The sequence below is a fragment of the Tachysurus vachellii genome, chromosome 4 (assembly GCF_030014155.1).
Source record: "Tachysurus vachellii isolate PV-2020 chromosome 4, HZAU_Pvac_v1, whole genome shotgun sequence".
In the NCBI taxonomy this organism is placed as follows: domain Eukaryota; kingdom Metazoa; phylum Chordata; class Actinopteri; order Siluriformes; family Bagridae; genus Tachysurus; species Tachysurus vachellii.
Genome location: NC_083463.1, coordinates 19,287,348 through 19,297,570, shown reverse-complemented (window position 1 = coordinate 19,297,570; position 10,223 = coordinate 19,287,348). Strand labels below are relative to the sequence as shown.

The 10,223-nt window shown below is 41.4% G+C and overlaps 1 protein-coding gene across 1 annotated transcript; it reads right to left on the bottom strand.

The window, feature by feature from the left end:
• Window positions 1-359: 359 nt before the first annotated feature.
• snrpb (small nuclear ribonucleoprotein polypeptides B and B1) lies at window positions 360-3,861 on the bottom strand. Its single transcript, XM_060867118.1, has 7 exons — window positions 3,701-3,861; window positions 2,885-3,036; window positions 2,143-2,254; window positions 1,905-2,057; window positions 1,549-1,681; window positions 1,134-1,262; window positions 360-524 (listed from the first exon to the last, which is right to left on the bottom strand). Exons 1-7 carry the CDS (start codon window positions 3,701-3,703, stop codon window positions 487-489), a joined length of 720 nt encoding a protein of 239 aa, XP_060723101.1. The 5' UTR covers window positions 3,704-3,861; the 3' UTR covers window positions 360-486.
• Between the last annotated feature and the right edge of the window lie 6,362 nt (window positions 3,862-10,223).

The window sequence follows — 10,223 nt, the reverse complement described above, 5'->3', positions numbered from 1 at the left end:
TTATTGAGAATGTAATATTTCCAGCAAAGTAACTGCTAGTTCAGTCAGGAACCACTTCTAATGAACCATTCACACAGTATAATTTAATTCTGCCTAAATGGAATATAAAATCATGATTTGACAAAGCTTGCAAACTTTTTTTTTTTTCAACTTTATGCAACATTTCCATCCCCTTCTAAATGATGTGTATGCAAGTCATTTCAGTCTACATCTACCAATTAAAGCTGCACCTCTTGGCCATAACCACTTCCATCACTAACTGGCTGCCTTCACAAAACCCCAAAGCATTGCTTTTATGAATATCCTGTTAAGCAGTTAAAGGACTAGAACTTAAAGTATACCAACAAAAACAAGCAGTCTTTATTTAAAACACCAGACACTTTATTTTAAAATAAAGAAAAATACAAAAAACAAAACCATTTGAAACTATACAAGAGCCCAGAGCTGATAACAGAAAAGGTTCATAATATTCTCATCCAGTGTGCATCAAGGTCTTGGGGGACGCATGCCTGGAGGAGGTGGCCCTGATGGACAAGGAAAAAAAAAACAAAAACAATATAAGGACACTTTTGTAATCAAAGACTAGCATCAAGTTTATCTAAAGAATACTGGTTTCTCCCATTTTAGCAATGCCTGAGGTTCAGTAAGGCTACAAGATATAAGACCCAGTATGTCCAAGATCACAACCTATTTTTCTTGTGCTCTTAAAATAAGATGATTTCTGAGAACATTTAGCAACTTGCAATACATCAGCATGGCAATGACTTGTCATTTATTGTGCGCAAGAATTCCGCCATACTGACATGAAGGGTGGCAACAAAACTGACTGTACCACCTGATCACTATAGTGGCCACAAAAGTATAGATGCAGATTTTAAAAGTCAGTTTTCCACCCAGCAAGGTTAATCTGTTCTATACATCCATTGAAACTTAACACCTTAACTATGCTTTAACACTACACACGTTCAAATTTACTTTACACATTTATTTTAGTGATTTTATGCTCATTTTATTCTAATATGGTTATATTGGTTTAAAAACATTTCTGTTGCTCTTCATGTCTGTTCTGTAATTGTGTCTTACATAGTGCACAACATTTCAAGTTACACATGACCGGACTCAACGATCCTCACCTCTCATTCCTGGTGGTGGTGGTGGTCTCATGCCAGGAGGGGGCATGCCCATAGGAGCACCACGGCCTGGTGGCATGCCCATCGGTGGGCCCATAGGTGGCCTCATGCCTGGGGGAGGACCCATCATGCCTAAAACAATGCAAGACAACAGGGTTCAGTTTAACAATAAAGATCAAGGCTCACAATCAAACACTGCATTCAAGTGTGATTCTGAGCTCAGAATAATCCTGCTTTTGAAATTCCTCATCAGTCTCAGTTTGCACAAGTGTTCATCATGGCTACAGAATCACTAGCGTCACTGCCACTCTACTCCACAAACTGAAAGGGTGTTCATATGAGGCAGAATGTTCCCCTTTAAACTGATCCGAGAGCGGTTTTTCAAATGGTACAAACAAATGGTGAGGGAGTAGGTTACCTGGAGGTGGTGCACCTCTGCCCATGGGAGGAGGAGGGCCACCACGGCCTGGCGGATACTGTGTCGGTGCACCGGCGATGCTGGCACTAGCTGCTGCTGCTGCCACCGTGCCTCTGCCCTGAGGGGTCATTACCTGTAAGGAGGTACATGCAAACATCCATCAGCAAAGCTTTGAAACCTTTGCAAAAAAAGCTAATCTGTCAAATATGTCAAAAGAAAACAATGGTCAATAACTAGCAATAATTTAATTGAAGCTGTATTTTAAAGTCAGTACACATACACTTTCACCATGCGGCATGGTGTAGAGACTGCAGCCCCTAATTAGAATCAAACAAAGCAAAGTACTAGTAACCCACCTGTTGTGATGGGCCACCAACTCCTCTCACTGGTCCAGCGAGTCCAGCAGGAGCCTGGGCCATGGGAGCTCCGGCTGGTACACCTCTGCCTGCTGCTCTGCCCACACCTGGGCCTCCTGCCACCCCAGCCAGGGGCACTCTGGCAATGCCAGTCTGCATCAGAAACCACAGTTCAAGTCTTGCAAACATTAACACATGATTAGAAAACAAAGCAAGGCAAGAAGCTTGTCTAACTTACGTCTTTAGGAGGTGGTCCTTCAACAGTCATGGAGACCAGATTCTCTCCTCTGAGCAACACTAAACCTAACACTCGCTTCTCTTCCCTCTCCGGCTGCTTGGAATTTTTGGGCCTATGGAACAATAATGATGAGCATCATTTGAATTCAGCAGACATTTTCCACAGCATAACCACCATGTAGAAAAATCACAATTTAAACACGCTTGGAGTGAAAAAACATGGCACAAAAACACTAGAATAAGGGCAGTTGTAGTATTTAAAAAAAAAAAAAAAAAGAAATCATGAAATTGGCAGTTAAAAAAAAAGTCAGTGGCAAAGTAGCCAACCGATTACACACCATGATGAACAACCCTAGCAGAATAACAAGCAGAAAAGAATCTGCAAAAACATTCACACTAAAACCATGTTAGAAAAAGCCAAATCATTGAGCTCTTAAGTGTAAATGCAAGTGTTTGTTGTCTGCTGAAGCTGTAGGATTATTTTCTCATGATGTGATACAATTTATTCACTTAATCCCAAATTCAGTTTAATAGTTTTTTTGCTTATGATCCCAGGATGAATCGGTGGCTTTACTTTAATCACCCATTAACCTTTTTCTGGGTTTTAGTGTTGATCTTTGTTTAAAGAGGTCAGCGGAATACAGACAGCAGTGAGGTGACGTGTAATAGAGTTATTATAACTGCTGCAAACTAAAACGCCTGTAGACGGAGCACAATATTGAAGCACTATCGTTGCAACTTACTTTATCTTTCTGAACTCGTCGCAGTCACACAGGATGAGGTTCATGTGCTTGTCGAATGCTTTAAACGTCCCAATGAATATCCGACCATCTTGCAGTATACAGCGCATCCTGTAGTCGATGTGCTGAAGCATCTTACTGCTCTTTCCGACCGTCTGGAAAACATAAACACACACCAATAGTCACTTAGATCGCTGAGAAAGAGTAGTAAGTATTAATCAAGTAAACCTATCTGTAACTATCACTCCTCTGTATCATACGTGTGTAAGAGAACTCGCCTGAAACACAACGCGCGACTGTAAACAGTGGCCTAAGCATCGGGTAGCTTTTAGCTCCATATAGCAAACCGTTTCAGTCCCGCGGTGGTTTTGTGAACTAACTAAAAGTTAAAAACACTTAAAATTTGAAACGTCATTTCGGGAAAAGTTTACGTGAAGAACGCAAAAGCAAAGCAAAACACTTTCCACACTCACTGGCTAACTAGCTAGCACGGTGTTAGCACTGTAGCTACAGCTCGCTACGCTAATTAGCTTCTCATTCATTGTGTAATAGCTCGTTTTACAGCGGCTTTTAAATGCAATATATTTAAGAATTGAATAAATAAAAACATCTTTGAATATAAACTCAGCTCAGCCTTAATAATATTTGTAATTGCCTCTAATTCAGCAGAACTAGCGCCGGTTTAGCAAAACAAACGCAGGCCAAACGTCGCTGCCGAACAACAATACGTGTTTATGGCTAATTATTGTTCGTTATTCCGTGAAATATCAACAACGGGATTAACGAATAAAGGCTATAAGCGAATAGACCGAGTCTCACCATGGTTGCTGTTGTGATGACTCCGATTTAAATCGGATTCTGCAAAACAACTTTTAAAAATTGACCCGCGAAGCCAAAAGCTTGGCGCCGCTGAGTCCTTTCTTTATTGGTGGCTTAGCGGAAATAGATCCGTCTCACAAAGTGTCCCTACGGAAACACGGAACTCTCGCGAGTCATTCCGAATTAGATTAGAACGTTGTTGATCAAGTCGAATGAACTTATTTTGTTATAATGTGTTTTACGCCGCCTAAGTTTCAAACTTTTTACAATTATTTCTATTGTACCTGATAGATAGAAATATTTTCTTATGATCAATTAATTTACAATCCTCTTGTTAATTTCTGGTTGTAATTATAAGTATAATACGATACCAATTATAAATACACGTGAATTTTATTTTTGTTTGTTTGTGTTTCTTTTTAAACACACTTCAAATTTAAAAAGTGTAAATTAATATGTTTGATGGCTGTTAATAATGAAATGCTGGGTTTATATGTCACCAACTTCAAACTCTGGGTTCTTTTTTTTTGTTGTTTGTTTTTATTCTGTACATTAACACTGACCAAACATTGCCTTTTTATCTGGGAAAACATAAATGTGTTGGGAGAATATCTAGTCTCAACTGGGCAGTCAGGAAGAGATTCCTGGATAAAGTTTTGCCCTAGCATTTATTCTAACCCAAGAATTCATTCATTCATTCATTCATTCATTCATTCATTCATTCATCTTCTACCACTTATCCGAACTACCTCGGGTCACGGGGAGCCTGTGCCTATCTCAGGCGTCATCAAGGCAGGATACACCCTGGACGGAGTGCCAACCCATCACAGGGCACACACACACACTCTCATGCAATCACACACTAGGGACAATTTTCCAGAGATGCCAATCAACCTACCAGGCATGTCTTTGGACCGGGGGAGGAAACCAGAGTACCCGGAGGAAACCCCCGAGGCACGGGGAGAACATGCAAACTCCACACACACACACAAGGTGGAGGCGGGAATCGAACCCCGACCCTGGAGGTGTGAGGCGAACGTGCTAACCACTAAGCCACTGTGCCCCTAACCCAAGAATAAATACTTTAATTAATTAACCCTAACCCTAGAATGAATACTTCAATTAATTGTTTTCATTATGTTTATTACTAATGTTTTCCACCCGTTCCAATAATTCTGTATGTATATGAAACCTATTATATAATTTTTTTAAATCTAATTTAATGATATTTTGCCTATTATATGTAAATGTAATGTAAATGTATATGTTCAGTGTAGAACTTCTGAAATGGCCCACGAGCCTCGTGTGGTCTCACAGGAATAACAACATAGGCAACGTTTTCAGAATCAGAATCAGATTTATTGGCCAAGTGTGTTGACACACACAAGGAATTTGGTTCCAGCAGTTTGTGACTCTCAAAGGTACAGACATAAATAACACTATACTATACAAGAAAACAATGCAGACGATGAGATACAATATAGACAGAATGAGTATAAAATATGGATATAGAATGAATAAAATATATAAAATATGAATATGGAATCCTTTGACCCGAGGTAGTTCGGATAAGCGGTAGAAAATGAATGAATGAATGAATGAATATGGAATTTGAACGATCAGTAATGTACATAAAAGTCTGGGAGTGCAAATAACAATATTGTGCAATATATAGCAGCAGTGGTGTGTGTAATATATACAGATGATGTGATGACTGACAGTTCTGAAAATGCAGTTCTTATGATAAGAAGCAGTGAATATAATTATGGTGAGTTGTTGATCAGGGTGATTGCCTGGGGAAAGAAACTGTTCCTGTGTCTGGCAGTTTTAGTAAGCAAAGTCCTGTAGCGCCTGCCAGAAGGGAGGAGCTGAAAGAGGTTGTGTCCAGGGTGCGAAGGGTCTGTAGTGATTTTCCCTGCCCGGTTTCTGGTTCTTGTGTCGTACAAGTCCTGGAGAGTGGGCAGGGGGCGCCATTTTTTTTTCTGCTGTTCTAACCGTGCGTTGCAGTCTGTTTCTGTCCTGTTTTGTTGCTGCACCAAACCAGATGGTGATGGATGTGCACAGGACAGATTCTATGACTGCAGTGTAGAACAGCATCAACAGCTCCTGTGGCAGACCATACTTCCTTAATTGACGTAGAAAGTACATCCTCTGCTGGGCCTTTTTGATGATAGAGTTTATGTTGCACTCCCATTTCAGGTCTTGGGAAATGGTAGTGCCCAGAAACTTGAAGGCCTCCACAGATGACATCGGGCTGTTGAATATTGTGAGGGGGAGTAGTGTTGAGGGGTCTTTCCTAAAGTCCACTATCATCTCCACAGTTTTGAGGGTGTTTAGCTCTAGACTGTTCTGACTGCACCATAGCACCAGCCGCTTTACCTTCTGTCGGTATGCAGATTCATCGCCATCTTGGATGAGACCGATGAGCGTAGTATCATCTGCAAACTTCAGGAGTTTAACTGTTGGGTCACTTGAAGTGCAGTCATCATCCCTGTGGAGCGCCAGTGCTGATTGTCCGAATGCTGGAGGTGACACCTCCCAGTCTCACCTGTTGTTTCCTGTCTGTCAGGAAGCTGGTGATCCACTGACGGATGGAAGGGGGGTGAGCCTTAGGAGTTTGGAGTGAAGAATTTCCAGAATTATAGTATTAAAAGCCGAACTAAAGTCAACAAACAGAATCCGAGCGTATGTCCCTGTTCAGTCCAGGTGTTGCAGAATGTAGTGCAGACCAATGTTGACTGCGTCGTCCACTGACTTGTTTGCACGGTAGGCAAACTGGAGGGGATCCAGCATCTGTTCTGTGACAGACTAGGTGGGCCAATACCAGCTGTTCAAAGGTCTTCATTACAACAGATGTCAGAGCAACAGGCCTGTAGTCATTTAGTCCAGTGATGGAGGTTTTCTTGGGGACCGGGACGATTGTGGAGAGTTCAAAGCAGGAGGGGACTTCACAAAGCTCCAGAGATCTGTTGAAGATAATGGTGAAAATAGGAGCCAGTTGATCATCACATGCTTTGAGACAGGAGGGGGAGACCCTGTCTGGGCCAGGGGCTTTCCTTGTCTTCTGTCTCTGAAAGAGCCGATTCACATCCTCCACAAATCGTGAGTGCAACTTGAGTGCTGGGAGGAGTTGTTAATGGGGTTCCTAGAGGTGTGATGTCAGTCAGTGTGCTGGGTTGGATGGGAGGTGTGAAGATGCTGTTCTCAAACCTGCAGTAGAAGGTGTTGAGGTCGTCAGCCAGCTCTGTTTGCTTCAGAGGGAGATGGGGGTGACTCTTGTAGATTGTGATGTCTTGCAGGCCTTTCCACACTGACGTCAGTAGGTTCCTGGCCTGCTTATACAGAGTTTTGTCTCCCCCTCTGTAGGCATCTTCCTTGGCTTGTCGAAGTTTTTTGAGATTGGCTGTGAACCATGGCTTGTTGTTACTGTATTTGCAGAAGGTTTTGGTTGGCACACAAACGGTCTTCACAAAAACTGATATACGATGTCACAGTGTCAGTCAGTTCATCCAGGCTGTCAGTTCCAGTCTCAAAGATACTCCAATCAGTGCAGTCAAAACAGTCTTGTAGTTTTCGTCAAGAACTTGGATATTTTTGAGGATTTTGTTATATAAGGTTTGGGCTTTGTGAAGCATGATTAGCATGTGCATATTGTAACTGTATGCTGACATGCTCTTTTCTAGTTAGGGTTATGGAATCAAAGGGCTACAGCCGTTAAGAGTCACTGGAGGCAGCAGCATTGGCCATTGAGCGACATAATGGAAAACATTTGAGCAAGCACCAAGTGTAACACTTGTGCAAATTCGTATGTTTTTTACCAGGCAAGGTTCAAATGTCAGGGTTTTTTTTACACTGTGCTTTAATTAATTTCATTCATTCATTCATTCATTCATTTTCTACTGCTTATCCGAACTACCTCGGGTCACGGGGAGCCTGTGCCTATCTCAGGTGTCATTGGGCATCAAGGCAGGATACACCCTGGACGGAGTGCCAACCCATCGCAGGGCACACACACACACACTCATTACGGACAATTTTCCAGAGATGCCAATCAACCTACCATGCATGTCTTTGGACCGGGGGAGGAAACCGGAGTACCCGGAGGAAACCCCCGAGGCACGGGGAGAACATGCAAACTCCACACACAAGGCGGAGGCGGGAATATCGAACCCCCAACCCTGGAGGTGTGAGGCAAACGTGCTAACCACTAAGCCACCGTGCCCCCCTTAATTAATTTCATTTAGTATATATTATTCTTTATTCTTTTACTGTCAAAACAGAGGTTCTGTTTTGTCTTATAAGGGTATTCCAGTCATCAGGTGGTAATTTCACTGGTGAAGACATGTCTAACCACAGATTTTAGAAAAAGACTCTAAAAGTGGCATCTCTGTTGTGTTACAGCACCACTGAGCACTGTATTTCCTATGGGGAGTGCAAGCCTGAGGTGTGCCTCAGCTCCCATCACCAGGCCAATAATGTCTACATCAAGGACCTTGACGACAGCATTGACAAAATGTGTCTGCACGTGGTGTCCAAAGTGCAAAGGTGACAAAAAAAGTAATAATCCCTCCTTATTATTCTCAATGATATTTATCCACTTCCCCTTAATTTTCTCCTCTAGAGCATGAAAATCTTACACTGTGTTCATTTCTTCCCTTATGATCCTGCCTCCTGCAGGTGATAACAGAGAACAGCCACTCCAGAGGATTCAGATTTGTGTGCTTTGCATCTTTTCAGGACTCCTTAAATGCCAAGAATGAGATGTACGGCAAGATGTGGGGCAGTAAGTTGGGCTACTTGGGTGTGGCTCAATGCAGAGAGGAAAACCATGATAATTTTGCTCATCAGAACATTTAGATGTTGAGCCTGCACTGTAACACCCCAGAGAAACTTCTACTGCTTCTGCCTACCTAGAGGTTGTCTACATAAAAACACCTCAGGCTTGGAGACAGTTCCCTCAGTGGACATTGTAACAGCCTTCGTGATAGCTCCCTCAGCGGATGCTGTCCCAGCAGCTGAGACAGTTGAATCAACAGACAATGGGCTAGTCGACAACACAGCTCCAGATGTAGATAGAATTTGAGCTGAAGTATCAGCTACAGGAGGTCCCTGATACAACTAAAGCTACAGACACAAATAAAGCTCCTTCTACATCCGTTTGGCATCTGTGGATTTTTCTCTCTCTCTCTCTCTCTCTCTCTCTCTCTCTCTCTCTCTCTCTCTGTCCTTGTATATGTGTATACATGTGTTTGTTTGTAAGTGGAGGAAATAGATGTGAAGGTTAGAGATGCTGGTCACAAGCTGGTGCGAATCTTTCATCAAAATTGGACATGTGCTAATACTGCTTCATAATTAAATGGATCAGCACATCACAGTGTTCACAGGAAAAACCTGAAGATGCTTTATAATAACACCAATTCAAACAGGAAAAAGGTCAAATAAAAGAAATAAATAAACATTGCACCCATTACTGCATATCATTTAAATTAAAATAAAGGGTTGTGTATGTTTATTTATTTATAATTCAAGAGTGTGCAAATCTAATAATTAAATAATTGAATAAAAGTATTAACTCAAGAATAATAGTAATAATTGCTGGTTTATACACGCATTAAAGAAGGAAATTTGTATTTCTTAGGATTATTTCCCTGAAGACAACAATAAATAAATGCTATGGATTGAAAACCTCATTCTGATGGAGATAAAGAGCAGAGGTCAAGCTATTGCAGGGATTTTAGCATTAACAGCACTTCCCCATCCAGACACAATCTCACTGGCTTTGTTTAACTCATTTGCAGGCTGTGATTGCTGAGGCTTCAGGGAATATTCTCTACATAATGTCTTAGTCAGAATAATGTCACCAAAAAAACTGAATTGATCTCAAGTCCCTAATCTTTGCATGACCAAGTTTGCTGGAATTAAATAAATTAAATGAATGATTTAAAAGGTAATGGCTCATTATTGTTTAGCTAGTTGAGTACTTTTTTGAACAACACATTGTACGTCAAATACAGGCCAAATGGGTCAAGCCTGTGGACTGATGCCAACTCAGACGTGGCTTCACTACTCAGACCTTTCATGAGTGAAAACACATATAATATTACTTTCTGAGATAATTGTACTCGTGTTCAACACACTTGAATCAAAGTGAGCATAGGCTGAATGCGGGGGGTGACGATGACATGACGTCTCGGCCAAACTCTGCAGGAAATCTGTGGCCATTTTGAAAAATTTATAAGTTCTTCTGAATATTGCAGAGTTTGTTTGATTTGCATTCATTATTACAATTGCAAAATTGTGTCTCTCTTAGAATGTGTTATGGCCAAAAATGTTCTTGGGTAACTATAAATTGAGCCAGCCTACCAGTCTTTGCGCTAGCATCATACTTACTAGATGCAGAACTGTGTGATAACAAAGACACTATTGCTACTTGCTGAAGCTCAGACAAAGCACAGGTCTAACTTTAAATCAGAAAACCATCACACTGATTTGTACATTTAAAAAAAATTATAAGGAATGAATT